This window comes from Pantherophis guttatus, chromosome 1, assembly GCF_059756535.1.
Source record: "Pantherophis guttatus breed Tessera chromosome 1, ASM5975653v1, whole genome shotgun sequence".
NCBI lineage: Eukaryota > Metazoa > Chordata > Lepidosauria > Squamata > Colubridae > Pantherophis > Pantherophis guttatus.
The window spans coordinates 25575402-25597898 of record NC_142063.1 but is presented as its reverse complement, the minus strand read 5'-3'; the positions used below and the strand labels follow the sequence as shown (position 1 = coordinate 25597898).

Below are 22497 nucleotides of genomic sequence, written 5' to 3'. Positions count from 1 at the left end.
TTATTTTATTTGACCAAATATATATTTAAACTGTCAGGTTTAAAATGTGGAATCCTATGAAAATGTGCTCAGGTCCCAACTTTTCTAATAATTTCAATGTAAACCCAAACAAGTTCTTTTTTCCTTTCATATATTGCTGCACTGGTGGAATATCCTGAAGAATTGTTGGTCAGCCAAAGGATAGCAAACCCCTTTGCAAATCAAGGACATACAACTCATGTAACCAGTTTTAAAGTTCTTTAACCAATATGCTTCTTTGCTCAAGAATACCTAAAAACCCCAACTATTAAAGGAGTTTGAACTCCAAGAGATATTCAATCGCTTAAAGAATATCTGATAAAGAAATATCACACAAAAGAAATAGATAATAAACAATGATATTTAGGATGATTGATCTGCTCATTTAAGGCAATTCATTTTGCAATGTAATAGTATGGGTTTAACAAAATGCATTATATAAGGACATAGTAGAAATAATTTGCATTAATAAAAATATATGGAGAAATACTATAACTGGTGCTGGTCTAAACTAGATTTAGCCAAATTTCTTTTTTATTTCTTGACTTTCCTTTCCCTCTTTTATTTCTCATTCATTTTCCATACTTTATATAATGTTGCTTACACAGCATAATGCAATGGGCACGTATTTATATTTATGTTCCACCTGATAGTTATTTTATTTTACTTCACTGTAATGCTGACAAGTAAGAGATCTGATTCATGCAGCTATCATTTTCTGTATAAGCACTTAATACTGCAATATATACATGGAAAATATTGACATATTACTCATGAATATCTTATATTATGGTTTTGCCAGAAGTTAAAAAATGTAGTTTAATGTGTTTTCTGACTAAATTGAGTATCATATTATTTGAATCGAAACAATTCTGCCAAAGCTATGTTTAAAATGTTTGTAAAATTGAACTTTATCTCAGTATGTTTACAAAGAGACAACTGAAACATTTGTTATTCAGTATTTTAAGTTCCAACATGCCTGGAGCTTTTGAAGAACTAAATTGTGGCTCATTTGTACAAGATGATGTAATCAAAGTTATTTATGTAGCCTCTGAAACAATGAGCTTGAACTGCCCTGTCCTGATAAACTATTGAAAGTTGTTTTGAGTAACATGAAATTATTTTTCTATAATCATAAATTAATCTAACAAAAAGGTTTACTGTGTATTGAACACTTCAGATAATGTTTGGGGAGTGGAATGGGTTGCAATGATTTTGCTATTGGAAGTAAAATTGATCCAAGATGACAACAACAATCCTGATAAGTCCAAAATTTGGAAGTAACTTAACCATTGAGACCATATTACAGTATTCCAACTCCTGAAGCTATCTTTGTTTTTCTTGGCAATATTTCTAGTATTTGGAATCTATCAGGACACAAGAATCAAGAGTATACTTTTTGGAGATGTTGTGTTTATCATTTCCAGGCATCTCTTCCTTTATTTTGTATTCTCACCATTATTAAGTTTGAAGTTTCAATATATTAATATTGTTTTAAGTATTTACATTTTTTCTTGTTAACTATTTTGATATAGTAAAATAAAATACATTTTAAACATCTCAAGACTAAAATTAAATTCTAGAATAACAATGTGTTGTTTAATGTGGGTTCAGAAAAAAACCAAGGTACTGGCAAGTTTTATGTCTTAAGCTTAATTAAATATTTTATGACAGTCTTGCCTTGGTTATGTCAATAGTCTTTCTTATGTTGCACCTGCCATCTTACGGCTACTAAGAATACATCCTGCAGGAGGGTTCCGTGTACTGGCAAGATATATTCTGGACAGCTGCAGTATGACAGATGCAACACATAAAATATATTCTACATAATTCCACTTTCTTCATATTAGGGAAGCTCAGGAAATAGAACTCAAAATAATATTCTTGCCATGTCATGTTCTTGCTGCCGGAACAGACAATACTGGGCTACATGGACCAATGTTCTGACAACATATAAGGCTTCTTTCTTTATCTTTGCTCCATAACTCCCTCCAACTGTAACTATGATTCTATTTACTGGGTTAGTGATTTACTTATTTTTTCATTATAGTCATTTGTTTCTTGCATTTATATTACATTTTTTCAGGGTAAATAGCATAATATATCACCTATGTGATTTCCTGCCAATTCTAGAGAAAGCACTGAAGGTTCTGTTGTAACCTACTGTATATAATGTTACCTTCACAATGTTCGCAACAACAAGGTCTTGGTTGTTCTCTGTGTCTGCTAACAGTTGTTTAATTCCATTAATTCGATCGCGGAAATCTTTTGCATTCAGTAAAGTTGTTATAAACTTTACATATTCAGCACTTTCCAAAGCATTGCGAGGAACCAATTTCCTGGATATGTCACGTATTTCTCTAATCTCTCTGTTGAGAAAATAATGAGAGCATTCTGTAATTGCATAGTCCAATCTCCTGTATAGTCCAGTACATGTACATAGCCATAGTCCATGGATCTTTCTATATATGTACTGTATTACTTTAATAGATTTAAAGTTATTAAATATATTAGCTTCTAAAAGAAAAACAACAACTGAGTTTTCTTGGATCTCCTACAGAGATCAGGTCAATTATAACATCAGTTTCACGTGGGCTAGAAATCAAATCCTGAAAATGTCTATTTGTAACATGAATACAAAGAGGTGTACTTACTACTAAGAGTTTAATGCAACAATAATTCATATAAAAATGAAGTGAGAAAGAGGGACTCAGAAATTATCAATTGCAAATCCAGAAAGCTCAGTATTAGGTGTATATAGTCTCAACAGAAGAATTTTTCATTGATCTGGAAAATATTTCTATCCTTCAGATCAAGTAGTGATTATGGTGAAACCATAAGCAATTCCATTAAATGAAAAACCATCTACTGTAGAAAACTGCTATTTTGAAAATAATTATATTCCTTGGATTATTTTTTTTTTACTTAGGTACAAGCTTTGCTTTTATAGAGCGTCAACAGTGACAAACCAGTTTTTTAAAATTTTTCAGGTACTAACATAAGGAAAATGTTATTTAACTTTTTGACTTCTCACAAACAAAATGCACAAAACCTGACAAATTAGTTATTAAAAAAGAAGCAATCATATTAGATTAGATTAGATTAGATTAGATTAGAATTCTTTATTGGCCAAGTGTGATTGGACACACAAGGAATCTGTCATTAGTGCATATGCTCTCAGTGTACATAAAAAGACAAGATACATTCATCAAAAATCATAAGGTACAGCACCTACATAGGGTACAAATAAGCATTCAACTCATACTAGGAAACAATATAAATCGTAAGGATACAAGCAACAAAGTTACAGTCATGGAGTCATAAGTGGAAGAAGATGGGTGATAGGAACGATGAGAAGATTAATAGTAATAGTAATGCAGACTTAGTGAATAGATTGACAGTGTTGAGGGAATTATTTATTTAGCGTTCGAGGAAAAAACTGTTCTTGTGTCTAGTTCTGGTGTGCAGTGCCCTCATCTCGAGGGTAGGAGTTGAAGCAGTTTATGTCCAGGATGCAAGGGTTATCATGCACATAAGAAGAAAGTTCTGAAATGTTAATTTGGTATTTTCTTTTGTTCCAATTTTTCTATGCCTAGTTTACAAACACACTCCATGTTCAATTTTCTACTTATACTGAACAAGAGCAAGAAAAACTGTCACACCTGTTTATACATAGCAGCTGTATAAAATTTTAAATAAACATTATTTTCTTTTAGATTTGCAACATCTGAAAGATACTATTTAGATGGAATCTTTGAAGTAAGAGGGCACAACCATACCTGTCACTAGCACTAAGTACTTCGCGTGACATGTTTGATCTTGAATTGTCTATGTTGCCAGTATGAGAACGCCTTCCTTTGGCTGAGGGTGTAACTATTGGCATCTCCCCAAGTCCCTGAAATTATGTAACAAAAATAAAAAAAATGTTTATTTCAATTATCTTTATATTACCTCATATCTTCATTTATCTCTAATACAATATCATCAAGAAGGAAGGGCACGTTTATAAAATATGGGTTCTTGTCTCAAAAAAACTTCAAATGCTTGTAAATACGTAAACACAGGAGAAAGTAAAGGAAAAGAGAAAATGTAATATATAAACAATAAATGAAAGAAGTCCTCATAAAAACAGCTTACATGCTTCTGATAAAAACAGGCTTAATGAAATTATTTAATGTTTCCTCTGTACTAAAGCAAAGGACTTAATGGAGTTCCAAGACTCAAAACTTATTTTCAAATTGAAATCCAAGCACTACGAAATAGGTGTTCAGCCTTAATAGATCTCAAAGATTTAACATATTCTAATTAAGTAATAAAAGCATAACTAACTTTTAAAACGGAGTGCAAAAGACATTACTTGAGAAAAGTTTCTCATAGAAACGCAATAGCATACATCTGCTAAAGAGGAATTGGAAAAAGAACTTTAAATTAAAACAAAAGACAGACAGGTATAATGATACTTAAAATACTGCACTTTTAAAACATAAATGTTATTGTAAATTTATCCAGGCCATATAGCAGCATGTTCAGTTTTTATCACTCCCCAGATTAATAGGAATTTATGGTTTATTTTAATTCAATCTTATTTTGGGGTGCTTTTTAACATACCTTCTGACGCAAATTGCTGACTGTCTCTTTAACATAAGGCAAGTCCTTAGGCAGCACATGCTTTTCAAGCATTTTATCGAAGTCCGTGTGTGTCATCAAAGTGAAAAGCATCTTTCGCCCATAGTATCTACAAACATTACAAAATCAGTTTTATTAATACATATACATTTATTACTAAATGTACTTGCTTTAGGATGCAGTCATACAAACCTTGGATAATTTGTTTTTTTTTTTCTAGATATTCCAGATTTCTGCTTTCTGGAGATGCCAGAAAGCAGAAATCTGGAATATCTAGGAAGCAACATACTAACCAAATGGGAGTGATATGTGATTCTCTTAGAGAATCTTATCTTCCTACCATTCTTGCATACTTGAAAATCAACAGACATATGTTACTATTTACTAGTTTGTGAAATGAGAATATTAGTCTCCAAACAAATCTGTGAATACACACAGTAGTATCATATATAGAATTTATATTTTAGTTCCATAAAAAATATCTGCCAACATTATTTTCCATAAATATAACAGTTTAAGAAGGATTTGTCATGCCAGCTTGATATTTCTTCAAGAATTGAGATAGAAACTTAAGCTTTCATACAAAACAGTCTAAAACATGTTCATGTCCTTGCTTATTTTAAAAAATCATGCCATTCAGCATTTTCCTGCATCTGCTCACCTTGTTTCTTGTGAACCATCCTGGACAAATTTGGCCACAGCAGACAAAATCCTGTCAGTTATATCCTTAATTCCAGACAATATACGTCCTGGTCCCATGTGCTCTACAACATCTGACAAATGTTGGGCAGTGCATCTTCTTACTGCTGTATTTAAGTGGCTGGTAAGAATAAATATACAGTTTAGAAAAATACATGATTATTATTTATTGCAACAGTGATGTTGAAAGACCTTTTGAAAATTCTTACGCATTTTATAACTGAATCAAGATAACAAAAGCATAAAATCCCAGATATCTGAAGCTAAATTTAATGCATTTGGCTAGTAGCAATGCAAGGCCCTTTATGTAGTAGAACCACTCCAAACAACACAATTCCAGATTAAAATGCAGGTGTGTTGCAGCAAAAGGAAGCTCGACAAGGTCTTTTTTTGGTCATTAAAGCTAAAGAAATGTTTTAAATAAAAGAGAAGAAATAACAATAGAAGAACTTGAATATTTTCTTGGACAGCCATTGCTTCCTTATATCTTGCCTTTCCACTATGGCTTCCAAAATGGATTACAAAAATGCTTAAACGAGCTTATGTACAGTGCAAGAAGGGAGTAAAAATAGTTTATTAAAGACATAAGAAAAGGAAATTTAGGCAAATCTAGTTTACACCTGAACCATCCATTCTACCTTTCCGTCTTTGATTCTATCATGTATGTACACTGCTTCATACATTTTTCTCTCTTTTTCAAGAGATAATCAAGTCTATAGTATATGAAAAAAAAGAACCCACTTCACCATAACTTTTTAGGTATTGTTCAATCAATTTTACATTTATTCTCATTCATCCAGCACTTTTTCACTCTTGACCCTATTTCTTCTTGTTTTACCTCACACACTTCTTGAGTACATCATACAAGAGTAACTTCTTATGTAGTCACAAGGAATGACACAAAAACCAAATCAGCTTTTCACTAAAATTAAAGATAGGTGGAGATCATCGCTCTCATCTGAATGAGAGTGGTTTCTGGGCTATACATATCGTGGACAAGAAAAAGAGGTGGAACTGTTATTTTCCTATATTCCTGTTTACAAAATATTCTATCCAACAAGGTACATATATTTATCTAATTGTTCAAATTTTTCACTATTTATGCACAGGTTATTATACTCATTCCATTTTCTCTATTAAACATTATCTTGGTCTTTGCTACATACGTTTTCAATGCATCATGCAATCTACCACTCGCTGCATATCTTTCATGTTTTCAGACAATAAAATACCTCTTGCAAGCAATAGTAAATACACATTCATATTCCCAACAATCACAACATTATCTTCATTATCAACAATCTTTATACATTTAACCTGAAGTATTTTAAACAATTGAGGGATTATCACACATCCTTAATTTATTTCTTCCTGAATTATCCACTAATTCTAATTATTCTCATGCATTCATTACTTACAAGATATATTGCTATAACTATGTTCAGCAACCTTGTCTCAACCCAATATAAATGCAAACTGTTCCATAATTTGAACAGATTCACTTCACAATATGCTTTCTCTAAATCAAGAAATGTACATTTTATTTTTTCCCATTCATACATTTCTCAATGTCTCACTCTAGAGATAAAATATGGTCTGCACATTCTGTAGTTGGCATAAAGCCACATTCTACTTCTCAAATTTGCTCATTTTCATATCTCATACCTATGTGTAAAGGAAAAGAAAATTCTCTTAGATGAATCATCAGAACTGTAATAGGCTGAGCTGATAATGATTAGATTTGCTTGATAGTTCTACCTATTTTATTTTAAGCAGAGTCAAGAAAGCCTCTGAAAGACCATAATTCAAAATTCTACCTTTGACCTCCATTGATCAGAGAAGAAAGAGCACGTGCAGGGGTCACATTATTAACCATAGCTTTCAGCGCTTTGTCAACGTCTTCCCTAATGAAGGTGTTTGATTCCCCAGCCTTATGTAAAAGGACTTTAACTGTATTATCTAGTTCTTGGTCCATGCTTTTTTTCAGGTAGTTGAATAAATCTCCTAAACAAACAACCGCAGCTCGGGAAACAACAGAACGTAAATTTTTCACCTAGGAAAAGAAAGACCTGAATCAGCAACAGTTGGCAAAACACTGCTGATTTTGAATCCCACCACCCTATCCACCATCAAGCCATTACATTACAAAAATTTTTATGTGCAGGCAAGCATGTTATATGGGATATCACAATAAATGCAAATGTAACATATTATACATTAAACTGGATTAACCAGGTTTAAATCCCACCTTCTGGAGCTAATGAAGAAGGTAGTTGCCAAGAAATGTTTATATGTTAAGTAACTGTGTTGGCATTAGTTGTTTAATTCCCTTCCTACAAACAGGGCTGTCCTCTTGGAATTTACAGTCAGTCAGAGGAATGAGTGCTGAAGTGGGTCAGCAACTATAAATTGATGCACCATTGGCACACAAAGACAAAAGGTCATTTATCTGAAAAAGAAAGAAGCTGGCTGAAAAAGTCCCTCCTGAAATCCAAGAAGGATTTCTTGCTTGGATTTTGGGAGAGACTTTTATCAGCCAGTCCCCAGAAACCAGAGGGATTCATTTGGGTAGGTGGCAGTGGTTTGCAATCATTGCCTTTATGGGGAAGTTGGCAGGGAAGACTGCACATGGTGACCAGATGATCATGGCCCTAAATATGAATCGGTTGCCAAGCACCCAGATCACAATCACGTGACTGTCGGAGAGCTGCAATGGCCATTCATAAGTCCTTTCATTCAGTGCTGTTGGTACTTTCAAAAATTTGCTGAACGGTCATTAAGCGAGGATTACCTGTATAGGTAGTCCTTGACTTATGATAGCAACTGGAATTTCTGTCGCTAAGCAATGAAGTTGTAAAGCATGATCTCTGTGATCCTGGTTGCTGTCATTAATGAAATTTCATAGTCATTAGATAAGGCAGCTTCCTGCCGACTTCCCAATACCCAAACAAAGAGGGTATGAAAGTTTTTGTGAACGGCATGGCGTGGGGCCCACCATTTGTTCAGCAATGTCGTAATATGGAATGGTTGTACAACAAGGGTTACCTGTATATGCACACAAGGCTATAGCTTTAAGCTACAGATTTAGTAGAAAAGATGATAAATCAGAGAATTATAACCTAGATAATTTTGCTTAAGTTTGGTAGGCCAGAAATGTTACATGAAAAAATATTTTACGAACCATTTTCTAACTAAAGTCTTACTAAAATGAAGATACAGCCAAGCAAAAATGAATAGGGTTTTTTTTGGGCATATCTATACATTTTTTTTGCATGCCTTTTTGTTACAAGCTTTGGAGGCCTAGAGTCATAGTTAATATATTGGGAAATATTAAATATTGAGGTCATAGGTATTAAGACAATTAAGTTCCGGAAGCAGCAAACTTCATGAAAAAGGAAAACATTTAAAGTAAAATTAAGAGGATGCAAAAATTAAAGTACAAATTACAAAAAAAAAAAGCAACTAATAGCAAACATCTTCTCATTTAGTGCCTCCCCACTCCCACCCATGAGATATGAAGAAACGGGGGGGGGGGGGACCTTACTTCTTGCACAACAGCCAAACTAGTTTCATGCAGCTTCGCAGTTAGAGCATCGGAGTGATAGGCAGAAAGGCACCTAATTGAATTGAGGCCCTCAATTTTCTTCTCCCTATGTTGAAACAAAAGATGAAATATGTATGGTTTATTGCACAGAATAGACAAACAGCTCAGATTCATTAAAAATTCTCAATTTACACATTTTATCACTCTTCTAAAAAATAACTAAAATCACCAGAAAAAAAAAGTAATATTTTACACTAAGAGTAAAATACTGTGGCATTTGCTTTTTATTTAATTGTGTCCAACAGGATTTTTTTCCGTTTCACCCCAAAGGTGAAGATGATAATAATAATAATAATAATAATAAAAATAAAAATAAAAAAGATAAAGACTGAGAAACATACCAATCATTATCAGCAAGGTACTGCAAGGCTTCCAAAAGAGCAAATTCAGGCTTGGGGAAGGGTCTCAAATCTGAGGGTTCCATTATTTCGGAACTGTGCATGACCGATAACATCCGATCCTTAAACGGCATCTGTGGACCTGGAGAGTCTTCACCTGCAACTTCATCCATTTGATTATGCAAAAGTGACCTAACTCTGTGATGTGAATAAGCCATTTATTTATTTATTTATTTGTGTTTATATGGCCGCCCAATTCAGACGTGACTCTGGGTGGCGTAGAATAGCTCATCAAATAAAAAAAAATATATCAAAGTAAACAGGACATACTATTAAAAATGGACTACGGCAATAACACAGCAATCAGAAGTAAAGTGTACTATAGTTCATCTGTTGGGGAAATCTGGAGAAACCCAGGAGAAAAAGTCAGTTTTCCAGAAGTGTGCAGGATTGGGGCAAACAATATACTGGGTGAGTAAGAAAACAAGGTTCCTATATTGGCTGAAAATATATTCTGCCAGCACAATAAGAGTGGCAAAATCTAGAAGGGACAGATTGGGCTTTACTACTATTGTCCTGCTTAGAAATCTAGAGAGGATCTGTTTAAGGTCCCACTTCTATAAGAAATAAATGAGATATGAACTAGAAGGCAGATTGGTCTTTGAAAAACATGCTTTTCAGTAGAGCTTTGAATCCTAACATGATGAAGGCACAAATCTTTAGTTATATTATTAGTTCCATCTAGTGTTTAATGACAATTAGAAAAGGTTGTTTTTGTTAATGCTGTATTTTAGAGGGAGAAGAGACAAAAATTCAATTAATCAATAAACAAACAAACAAATAAAATGATTACCTGAGTCTAACAAGATCAAAGGCTGTGCTTTTTTAATACTTGATGTTCTTTTCAACAAAGGACTGAAAGCAACATTTCCTTAAGGACAAAGAAACAAACAAAGGCCCTTTTAGAATGTTTCCATAATGATCTCTGTAAATGTTCTCTTTCACCAAGTACAGGAAGCAACATTTTCTACTAGATATTAGAAAATTATTATAAATTATACTGTAAGGTTACAGATAAAACTGATTAATGCAAACAACAACTATCTGAATAAAGGAACAATCAGATTTTTATCTAACAGCCATGCTGTTAGATGATTTCTTTTTTAACTATATTCCTTATGGTATGTTTATCTGCCTACAGCAGCATTTAATAAAATCACCCTCGGAACTAGGAAGCAGAACTTAAAAAGAAATCAGTAATACACCTTGTGTGCATGCTACAGAATTTAAGATGGCAGTCATTTTGGTAACCATGTTAAAGAATCATTAAGGAAATAATGAATTACTGCTGTCGGTTGTCATCTTTTCTGATTCACTGATCTTGAGCAATTCCCAAGGGTTGGATTCCTTTTTCCCTAGATCTCTAATTTGCTGATGCTCCTTCTCCTCTCTCTTCTTCTGTCTCATCTTTTCTCGGGCAGATTTGGATAAGGCAACTTTCATCTACAACAGAAAGTAAAATACATTCAGTATGGGATGAACAAAGAATGTAACACTCGAATAAAAAAGAACACAGCCAACATTTCTCCTCCTTTTGAGACACAAGATGCAAACCCATGCCAATATTTCACCCGGATGCTCTTAACTGCAATACATAATCAAGACTGATTATGTGCCATCAAGGCAGGGTCAACTTTTGGCAATCACATAATTTCAGATATTTCAATTATGATAAATGCATAGGAATTGCCCTTTGGTGGTATATACACATTTAGAATGAAATGGAAATGAGGGGAGCCCAAACCAAGAATTCTTAGGAAACTAATTGGAGTAAGAATAAAATGATGACTTAATATGTGAGACTAAATAAGATACCCATCAACTGTCCTGTGAGAAGGATTTTAAAAATTTGTTTTTAAGTAATTATTATTGTTTGTCTAAAGATCGAAGACGAAAGGAAAAGGGGATGGCAGAGGATGAGATGGTTAGATAGTGTTACTGACACAATGAATATGAATTTGGACAAACAGTGAAGGTCAGGGCATGCTGTGGTCCATGGAGTCACAAAGAGTCGGACACAACATTTACAATTGTTTTCTTACTATTGTTACCTCATAACAATAGTAAGTTGTATTAGAAATACTGTAATCCTAAATGAGTAAAAATAAAAATGAAGTTTGCATTTGTTTATTTGTTGGACTCCATTAGAATAAAACACAAGAAAATATATGTATTTGTTAATGTGCTATAGCAAACATCAACATATGCAATTCATTCTTGAAAGCCTATTATGATACACATATGTATTTTTTGGTCATGCACACCAAAGTGAGACAAAATTAATGGCTGGCATGTCAAATTGTATATTTCTGCTTTCTCATTTGACTAATATCTGATATCCTGAAGATACATGCTTGATAATTATATGACATACTTGGAAACACATTCACATGTAGCCCCCACTCTCTTATATACTATATTACAAAATCTGGAAAAAAAAAGATGTGAGTTGACTGCCCTCTTTCTTAAATGATGGAATGTCCATTCTTACATCTCTTTCGTTTTCCACATCTAGGCAAGGTGCAGAGCTTTGCTGCTGGACGGCTCTCCCATAGATGCCAGAAAGTGATTCCATTTTTGGTTTGAACGAAGGTGCATCTCCATTCTCCATGGAGAATATTATGGATTGACCATATGTAGGAAGTGAAGAGGGGCTTTCAAACATTCCTGAAATGCACAATTCATTGGATTACAAAAAAAGAAAAAAAGGTAAAAGTTTGCCTGTCCCATCGTGTCCAACTCTACGGCACGGTGCTCATCTCCGTCTGTTGGCCAAGGGAGCCAATGTTGTCTGAAGACATTTTCTGAGGTCAAGTCAGCATGGCTAGTATCAAAGCTTAATTTTGTTCTATATCTGTATGCAAGGAATCTAATTAAAATATTGCTTAAAAAGATGATAGTTTTGGGAACTGAATTAACCAAAAAGGAATAATACCACGTCTCTTCAATGTGTACAAGTCCTTTGTCCTTTAAAAAAAAAAATTGGTCCTTTTTAAATATTTGGTCTTCAACTAGCAGAGTTGCATATAGTGCACTAACCAGTAAGGTTCAAAGACACAAAACAATTTTTAAATGTTTAATTCCCAATTGCTTATACACAAATATTGCACACTTCATCAAAGGCATATAAGAATCACTGTTCTATTTTGGTTATATTTAATGTTTTCTTGTAATTGCATTCTGATCATAGTCACTGAAAGGCAGGATAAACAAAGATATAATAAAGGGTAAATGTAATTGTTTCAAATACCTTTTCCAACAATAACTACAGAATCTTCTGACAAGGCACTCGGTGAAATGTATTCTAGACTATTCAAATGATGTAAACTTGAAGAAGGTCCTGTAAATCCTTTTAAAAAATTATAACACCAGAATTATGTTTTTCCCAAATAAGTATTTTTTTCCTTCAGAAAGTTAAAAAAAAAGAACTTTGACATTATGTCACTATTACCCTGATACTATATAAGCTTTTCACAATAAGATTTCTTGATATGAGCCAACTGAAAAATAATCCTCTAAACAACTGACCAGCTAATAATTATTTATATACCAGAGAAATGAAAAAGAAAAAAAAACTATTCATATTTTCTACAGTAAGCAAAATTATTCTAGCCAAATTTAAATTACATATAATGATACATAATGATTTAGGTAAAATGCTAAACTGAAATCTCCCTCAGTAACTAACAACTGAAATTTCCAAAGCGCAGAATGAGAGATTACTATTGAAACTGCACAGGAAAAGCTAATTTGATAACATAGTCAATTGTAAAGGCATCTATTCAGTTCTAGTAAAATCTTTAAAAACTGAAAGTTATTTTAATAATTTTACCATGGAAAGCTCTAGATTATCAATACATACTACTGCCTGCACACAGCACAGCTCTAATTTGTGTGATTCGTTTTTCCATACTCTGAAGCTAACTTCACCTCAATTTTAAAACAGCTGCTCCTGAATTCTACTTTACTTTATACAACTATGGCATGTAGAAATTACAGAAAGTGAAGGAAAGAAGTGGAAAGAAGTTAGGCAGATATGGTCTCTGTCCAGAAATGTAAGCAGCAGTTCATTAGGTTACAGTTCCATATTCTCCTCTCAATTCTTCCTCCAATTCTGTGACATTCATAATTATTTACCTTTTGTGGATTTACAGTGCATTTGATACTCTTTGCTCTGCCCTTTCAGACTAGCAGGAGACAAAACTTTCTGTTTATCATCTTCATAATCTCCTGATCCATTTCCACAGCTCAGATGCTGGCCACTAACACTTACATAGGAAGTTGCTTTTTCATGAAACCTTGTTCCTGAAGGATAAGTAAACATCACTGGAAAATGTCTAATATGGCATCTGTAGATTTCACACAAATTCTGCCCATTAGATACAATATCTTTTTATAGTCTACGCATATATACATACACGTCTACGCATACACACACACACGTCGGCTTTGTATTATAGAGATGAAGGGCTGTAGCACAGGACTGCGCAATTTGTCTAGGGAAAGGACCACATTGATGAATTAAAAATCTTCACGGGCTGCAAAGAAATACCTGAGTGCCAATCAGCCATTCTATGCCTAGCAGAGTGGCAGAAGCATTGAACTTGTCAATAGTGGAGATGTTTGGAGGGGCTCGGCAGCATGTTTTATGGGTCGTGGCATTTGTCAATTTATATCTAGTCCCCCCAAACTGGGACCAGAATTTATGTTGCTAAGTGAAGCACTCGATAAACAAACCATCACAACTGTACTGGTTAGCGACAGAAATTCTGGCAGTCCTGGTTAAGAGAGAAACAAACTACACAAACTGCCTCCATTTCAACCTGCCTTTCTCTCCTATCTCTGCCCTTTCAGCCATCCTGCACAGCATGGCTGAATTTTCTGCCCCCTTCCTTGTCTTGCCTCGCTTCCTTGCCATGGTCAACCTCAAGCTCCACAGCTTGCCTCCACCTCCTCAGCTGCCAGGCTCCTGGTGGGCCTCTGCCCCACTTCAGCAGACCATTGCCAGCCAGGGATCATGTTGTTGGCAAGTCCAGCATAGGGGAAGCAAAGTGAAGAATACGATGAAGGTCAGCTGGAAGCAAAGGTTGTGGCTGAATACAGTGGATTCTTCATCTTGACCAAGTTGTGCAGGGTGGCCAAAAGTACAGAGATGTGTGTGTGGGAGGGAAATAGGCAGATGGGGGGAGTTGAAGCAGAGGTAGTTCAGGAGGGCAGGAGAATGTGAGAGTGTGGTGCTGTGATGGCCATAAACACGGACCAATTGCCGGGCATCCAAATCTTGATAATGTGATACAGAGACATTATGCAACTTCAAGGACTAGTCTTAAATCCATTTTTTTTCAGTGCTGTTGTAACTTTGAATACTTGCTGAATGAATGGTTGAAACTCAAGAACTATTTTTTTTTTTAAAAAAAAAATGTTGGCAGACTGCACAAAGCTGCCTGTTGTTGCATATTATACAAAAACTATAACCAGTCAGAGTAGTAGAGATGCATTGTTACATTTACTCCAATCCACGTTTGGTTTCTAAACTGCACTTTACCATACAGAGGCCTGGGGATTTTTATAACAATTCAAATCCCAATGATTCCTCATTATAACCAGTCATGACCCTTATTCACTTGGGAACACATAATACAGTATTATGTATTTTTGCTACAACAATAGTTAATCACAGGATGATTGAACTGTACCCATAAGAGATAATCTGATCCAACTCCTGGCTTGGTTAAAATTCTGCTAAACTCTGCTAAAGCATTTCAGATAATAACTTTTTTATTGTCTAGATCCATCTAGTGAAGAGGAACATGCCACTTTATGAGGCAACCTGTTGCGCTGGTTGGCAAATCCTAGAGTCAGAAAATTTATTCATTTATTAAATAAATTTTTTGACTGTTTATATTTATAAAATTTATAGGGCCGCCCATCTTACCTCAAGATAACTCTGGGTGACTTATAATCATTAAAGAGAAAAACTATATAAACTAAAACATAAAGAAGTTAATACAAAATTCCTCCAAATATCTAATCTGATATCTAAAGTTCCCTGTAGTTACATCCATTGGATCCGTTCTGCTCTCTAAGGCAACAGAAAACAGGTCAACTCTTTTTTTTATATGCCAATGTTTTAAATCAGACTGCTATCATATTTGACTTCATTCCCTTCTTCTAATCCATTCTGAGCATGTCTAGAGGTAGGCAGGTCACAGGGAGGAAGTGTCACCACTACATACAGTGGATTTTCACACAAAAAGCACTTTTTCTGTCCTTTTAGAAAGATTCAAAAGAACTTTTACTTCTAAATGTACCTATGATTATATTTTTCACACAAAAAGCACCTTTTCTGACCTTTCAGGAAGATTCAAAAGAACCTTTTCTTCTAAATGTACCTATGATTATATTTTCCTTTGTACCTCTTGCACAATCAGCATCACACTTCTAAAATTTGCCTCTTTCTCTTTGGGGATATGCCTTCAACTATATTCTGATGACCTTCTCTATTCATTTCTTCTATTTTTTAAAAACTTCTTATTCCTTGTTCATTCAATCAGTATTATTATAGATAATCCTAATTTTGTGCTACAGAAAATGCACAGCTTTCTTACTAAAAAATAAATAACCCAACTGTGAAATACATTTAAAATTCTTTGCTAGTGGTTTTGACAGTTTTCTCAGTGATGTAGCACAGTTAATATTATCTTTATCAGGATCCAAAACTTGATATTAATCTACTCAAGTACATGTACATATACAAAACAGTAAAATATAAATATATGCATGGATATGTTTCTATATATTCATTTATACATATAAATGCATATACATACGCATATATATGCATTTATATTTTATTATATTTGATTGAATATACTAGAGAGATATGGTATATTACAAACAACTAAAATGTCTTTATTTTACTAAATATAATATTTTCTCCTATTCTCAATACTATACCTGCACTGGGATTCTGCTCCACAATGATAGAGCTTCGATTTCGTGCAGGTGAGAGCTTTGTGGGGCGGGAATTACCTCCAGGTAGAGAAAAGATATCTGATCTATTAAAGCAGAAAAAATATTTAAGATTAACATAGACCAACTTTGTACAGACACTCCAATGCTATCAAATTATTCTGAAGAAGCTATCTTGTGAGCACAAGAAAAATTTAATTATTTTTTCAAAAAACACTAAATGTAGCTGGTATCAAGATGGTAAATTGAAAGAAGTGCTTCCAATTAGAAATTCAACAAAATGAAAAAAGTGACTCTTTACGAGATTCAATGGGACTAGAACAATGAGTTTTACACTTATTATTCAGTTATAAAGCTACAACAGTTGGATGAATATGTTGTCAGGAATGTTCCCCTCCCTTTTGTGTAAATAAGAGGAATGGGGAAGTTGCCACGGAGACATAACTAGCATATTAAAATACCTAAATGTGTATTACCATATTCTTATCTTCAAAGTTGTAAATTCAAGGACCATAACTAAGTGTCAGATTACCTGCTTTGTATACACAGGTAAGGTTGAAAATATCCTCATATGAAATCCTTAAAAGTTGCTGTTGGTTAAGGTAGATAAACTTAGCTGAATTAATCATGTTCCTCAGGTATGGAGTAAATAGCTATGCTTCACCAACAATTGATGACATTGACAAGTAAAGCTTTAGCTATCTCAGTGGCAGATAGTTAAAACATTTTGAGGGATTTTACAACATTATTCCAAATCCAATGCACAATTCTTCAAGGCTAGTGCATATACTCCAAAAGTAGCAAGCGTAGCCAAGACAAAACATTACTTTTAAAAATATGAATTGTCTTTAATTCAAATTAAATTCTGCTAATTACCATCCAGTCAATTATTTACTCAGAAGCTGCTATAATTTCTTACCAAATATTAGAAATCTCTGAGGGCTACACACAAATTGGCCCAGAGGTGACTAGGAGGACTTAACGTTGTGCTCCTCTGATATAAATAGTGTAACACTACTTCCGGATCATCAATCCTTTTCAAGTAATTGACTGCTTGGTTGAAAATCAAATTAAGGTAGCTAAACAACACTAAGGTAACTTAGTGGAAACAATGATCATGCACAATTTTTTCCCCGAACTATGTATATGTGTGTATGTGTGTGTTTTCTGAGGTTTTCGCGGGTGTTTGTATGTAGGTCTTTGGTTATTCGGGTTTTCTCCCGCGTAAAATTGGAGGTGTCTTGGCAACGTTTCGACGAAGTCTCATTCGTCATCTTTAGGCTGGTGTTTTCGGCTCGAGCACGAAGCTGAAAACACCAGCCTGAAGATGACGAATGAGACTTCGTCGAAACGTTGCCAAGACACCTCCAATTTTACGTGGGAGAAAACCCGAATAACCAAAGACACACACACACACACACACACACACACACACACACACACACACACACATATATATATATATATATATATATATATATATATATATATATATATATATATATATATATCTTTTAATTTCTGAATAAAACTCACATTGTTCTTAAACCTTGAGGTGCTGTAGATAGTGGGGACGTTACAGATTCAAGACTATAAACTCCACTTTCACTGTAAGAACTAGTACTTGGAGATGACAAGCAGGAAGGTGACTCTGAAGTTAGATCAAGCTTCAACACAGAATCAGGGCTTTCAAGATCAGAAGTGCTGCCGTTCAACTTTGCTCTCTTCTTAGCTGCACTATTACGAAGAGACCGAAGAGAACTATGCATCTAAAGACAAGGAACAACACATAATCCATGCTGTAAAGAAAAGTATAAATCCAGGCAATGTCTATTACTTCTCTGTTGTAGGACATTTGAATGAATAGCACAACTACTTGGTTATAAGGGTCAATTCCAGTTGATGTTCTTCTGCTACTGGTAATGGTATGGTAATATCTGGTATGGTAATATCTATTTTCTAATAAATGTGGTAAGCAAGAACTCCAAAATCATCCATAACTTTCTAACAATGACTGTAAAAGATAAAAAATAGGTATAAATTTACCCATCGAGTCACTCAATAGTGAGATGGGTGGCATATAAATTTAATAAATGCAATAAAATAAATAAAGGGCGAAAACATGTCAACCATGTAATTATATCACATAAGAAGTCCGTGAGAATAAAAAGAGCAGGCAAATTTACTATTAATCAGTACTCCTACCTCTTCCTCATCAAGCTCTCTTTCATTGATGTTTAACTCTGAAAGATCAATGGCCAATTTCTTATCCCTTTCATTTAGCCACATGTCTTCTGGCTCCCCGTTCTTTTGTCCCATTGAGCTGATTTCTGTTTTATCAGGCAAGGGGCTCACCCCCCTGGGGATTGGAGGCACTGGCTTTGTTCCACTCAGGCCTCTCCTTGAAGCTGGGGTCCTCACAAAGGCAGGTTTCAGCTGAATAGGAGGAGTATCTTGAGGTTTCACGTCTGTATGAAGAGATTATATAGGGCATTTTAGAAATGTGCTGCTGATGTCCTAATAGAAGCACTTACTGATTAGTACAGAATGGAATAACTGGAGAGATATTGCATTATCTGCAACAGCTTCTAAAGGTTTCAATTGATTTGTTTTTTCTCTGGAATCTGCCTTAAAGAACTGGGAATATCACCATACCACATCCAGCTCATTCAGTCATTGTGCTCTGCCCAGGCAGCCACTGTAAGAACGGAATATGGAGACACAAAATAGTTCAGGATTGAAAAACGCACTCGGCAAAGTTGCATCCTGTCACTTATACTATTCAACATGTACATAGAAATAGTTACGATAAATTCACATTTGGAGGAATCCAGCATTGGGGTTAAAATCAGTGGTAGGAATATCAACAACCTCCGATATTCAGATGATACAGCATTGCTCAGGGAAAGCAAGAAGGAACTGGAGTGGTTAATCCTGAGAGTCAAAGATGAAAGTGAGAAATTTGGACGGCACATTAACATCAAGAAAACAAAGATAATGACAACTGCAGAGAACACACAGGTCAGACTGAAGATTGACAATGAGACAGTCAAACAAGTAAAGGAATCTTGGGCTCTAAAATCGACCAAAGTGATGACTGAAGCCCTGAGACAAGAAAGTGTATAGTACTTGGAAGAACTGCAATGTCTGGCATGAATAACATCTGGAAGAATGAAGGTATCAACCTCACAACCAAATGCAGATTAGTTAATGCAATAATTTTTTCCAATTGCTGCTTATGGCTGCAAAACATGGACTCTGAAAAAGGAAGACAGAAGGGTGGATGCCTTTGAACTGTGGTGCTGGAGGTGACTATTACAAATCCCATGGACTGCAAAAATAACAAAGAAAGAAGTCCTAGACCAAACCTCATCAAAAATATCACTTGAAGCCAAAATTGCCAAACAGAGGCTCTCATACTTCGGTCATGTCATCAGAGCTGACTCACTTAGAGCTGAAAAGTCAATCATGTTGGGAGTGATCAGCAGAAAAAGGAGAAGGGGCCACCCTAATAACTGCTGGCTGGACACTATAAAAAGATGACACTGGGATGAACATGGTGGATCTGAAGGTGGTGGTATGAGACAGAGGAGCATGGAAAATGCTGATGCATAGAGTGGCTGAGGATCGGACATGTCTGAATGGCTGAGAACGATAATGATGATTATCCCTAGACTTAAGTGGAAGAATCTCTTTAAGCATGCTGCCTGAAACAAACGTTTACCAATTTTTAAGCTCTATTCCCGTGAAATGTGTTAAATCCAGAAACCAGTACTTCTCTTAAAAGCAGTTCAAGGCAACTTTAAAGAAAATACAATAGACTAGAACAGCAATATAGAACTGCATGGTTTTTATTTGTACAAATTCTTATAAATTGGTTGCAAGTTAAAAAATTGTTTAGTGTATCAAAATTAAATTAGTCTAGTACCAGACTTCATGTCTGTTACAAAGAAAAATAAGATAAAACTGATATTAGATGGTAATTTCATTAAACAGTATTGACATAGAATGTAAATTACTGTCTTTGAAGAAAAGCTGTTAAAGCTTAAGAGGGAGTTGACTGCTAATGTCTCTCTTACATTTACTTCCTTTTTTCCTTTCTTGGCATTTTATTTCCAGATTTTGTGCACATTATTGGAAACAGCACAGATTATTACCAAGGATGTTACCTGCTTCCTCTCCTGATATTGGGCTGGAAAACTTCTTCTGATGTGTAGGTTTTGGAAGCCCTTCAAAGCTCTTAAGAGGCCAGGAATTAGAGAAATTAACAGCATGATCTTTTGATTTCTTAAGTGAATCTGTTGGCGGAGAGGTGTGCTTTGGACTCTGCCTGGGTGATGAAAATGGGTAGGATGGAAGAATGAATGCTCCTTGGCTAGTATGACAGCCCAAGAGAGGAGAAGTATGCTCAGGTGGGCTACAAAAGGTCCGTTGAGGCTTGTTGGTAAAATTGAGGCTAGTACACACTGGAAAAGACACAAAGTAGACAATTTGCATAAAATAATCCTGGAAAAACAATACCATTGGCAATTGTGTCTGATCATTAATCTTTAAGGAGAAGAGCATGGAAGGTTTTTATTTGAGTTCCTAATTCTATCAAGCAGAAGTGTTTTTAGTTCTTGTTAGTCCATATATTAAACCAGGTTGTGCTAACTTTTCTTTCCTGGAACATTTTAAGAGGGGGTGTTGGCTCTTCAGATATTATAGCACTATAATTCTCATAATTACTCATAATGGTTAAACCTAATGGCAACTGGAATGTGGCAACATGTGGAATTCTACAAACTGCATTTCCCTGATCTATATAACAGGATAGATATGACTATCTGTGTTTTCCCAACACAGGTTATAATGAGCAAAAATAACAAAAAGTAATTAAGCATTAAATTAAAACATAATTTAGAAATTTGAAGATTAAGAGAGAAGCAGACCAAAAATCAATCTGACATCACAAGATATTCTAAGAAGAGAACTGCTGCTTTAACTTGGTGGTTATGCTTATGCTTGGCACAGGTAAAGTCCATCTGATTAAGGATTTTAATCTGCAGTGCTGGGGAAGAGTTCTGTTATCCATACCCAGCTAATTAGGTTAAATACCGAAATCTGAACACCTTAATACTGTATTGTAATTATTTGGATGGCTAAAGTAATCCTATTATAGCTGAAATATTGATGGAACACATTATCCACAAATGTGTCTATGAATATTAGAACCCTTATGGAGCAGACTGAAATAGAAAAATAATGAGGAAAAATCTACTATTACTGAATGTGGAATAGTAGTAGTAGCCAGGAAAATCATGCTATTCAATACCTTTATCTTGCCATGGACTGCTAAGTCCTAGAAACTGTAGGTCAGAATCCACACTACCACTTTTCCCACGGCTATGAGAGAAACCAAGTAGATTGGATTTTCCTGAAATATGTGGCTGATGAGAGGCCATCACACCTTTCAAGCAAAAAACAAAAGATAGCCAGATATGTTTCCATGTCCCATTGATAGTAACAAGTTTAATTCAAATTTTAAAATATATTTTAGTGTAAAGAGAACAGCATGAAAGAAAGCTGTAAAAATCCACTCTGAATATTTTCTAGCACAGTGTTTTTATAAAATAGAATAATATATCCTATATAGAATTGAAAAGATAGAACCCTTTTCCCTCATAGCATATCAAAATGTTGCATTTGTTTAAATATATGTTTTACAGTTTCCAGAGTAGGAGATACAAGAAATCTCCAATACAATTTTTAATAATTAATATTTATTGTATTTTAATAAGTGCTCACTTTATTAAACTCTGCTTGATTTACAAAATCAGAAACAATAAAAGCAATTAAATGCACATAACCACAAAGAAACATGCAGCATGACTAAACCAATCAGAAAGATAATTGATATACAATAGAGACCTATGTGTGTGTGTCAATAAGCATATTAACATAAGGCCTCGAACAAAATCATGTGAGCTTTATTATGGTCATAAGTTGAGGGCAACCTATATATCATTATAAAGATCTCATTGTAAACAGTTTTCTTTAAGATGCTATGCAAAACATTTAAGCTTTAAATTTCCTCCCCAGTAGTACTTGTCAATTTAAATTTCCATCTTTCTGTCCTACTTAGCAAATTCAGAGCAAACTGTAAGAAATGTCCTTGACTAGATTTGCCTTATAAAACTA

The 22497-nt window shown here is 34.6% G+C and overlaps 1 protein-coding gene across 4 annotated transcripts in view; it reads right to left on the bottom strand.

The window, feature by feature from the left end:
- TOGARAM1 (TOG array regulator of axonemal microtubules 1) overlaps window positions 1–22497 on the bottom strand; it is a 31021-nt gene that overhangs the window by 3150 nt on the left and 5374 nt on the right. Inside the window, exons 3-19 of one of the 4 annotated variants that reach the window (XM_087894945.1) lie at window positions 21632–21766; window positions 20475–20783; window positions 18523–18785; window positions 17854–18086; window positions 16303–16403; window positions 13483–13650; window positions 12596–12694; window positions 11837–12012; window positions 10632–10788; window positions 10139–10216; window positions 9289–9448; window positions 8888–8993; window positions 7161–7396; window positions 5306–5464; window positions 4627–4753; window positions 3798–3913; window positions 2198–2387 (exon numbers count right to left, since the gene is read on the bottom strand). In XM_087894945.1, coding sequence (XP_087751071.1) covers window positions 2198–2387; window positions 3798–3913; window positions 4627–4753; window positions 5306–5464; window positions 7161–7396; window positions 8888–8993; window positions 9289–9448; window positions 10139–10216; window positions 10632–10788; window positions 11837–12012; window positions 12596–12694; window positions 13483–13650; window positions 16303–16403; window positions 17854–18086; window positions 18523–18785; window positions 20475–20783; window positions 21632–21766 — 2813 coding nt within the window. The remainder of the gene's footprint in view (window positions 1–2197; window positions 2388–3797; window positions 3914–4626; window positions 4754–5305; window positions 5465–7160; window positions 7397–8887; window positions 8994–9288; window positions 9449–10138; window positions 10217–10631; window positions 10789–11836; window positions 12013–12595; window positions 12695–13482; window positions 13651–16302; window positions 16404–17853; window positions 18087–18522; window positions 18786–20474; window positions 20784–21631; window positions 21767–22497) is intronic. The other 3 variants (XM_087894947.1, XM_034433302.3, XM_034433303.3) reach the window with 3 other exon arrangements.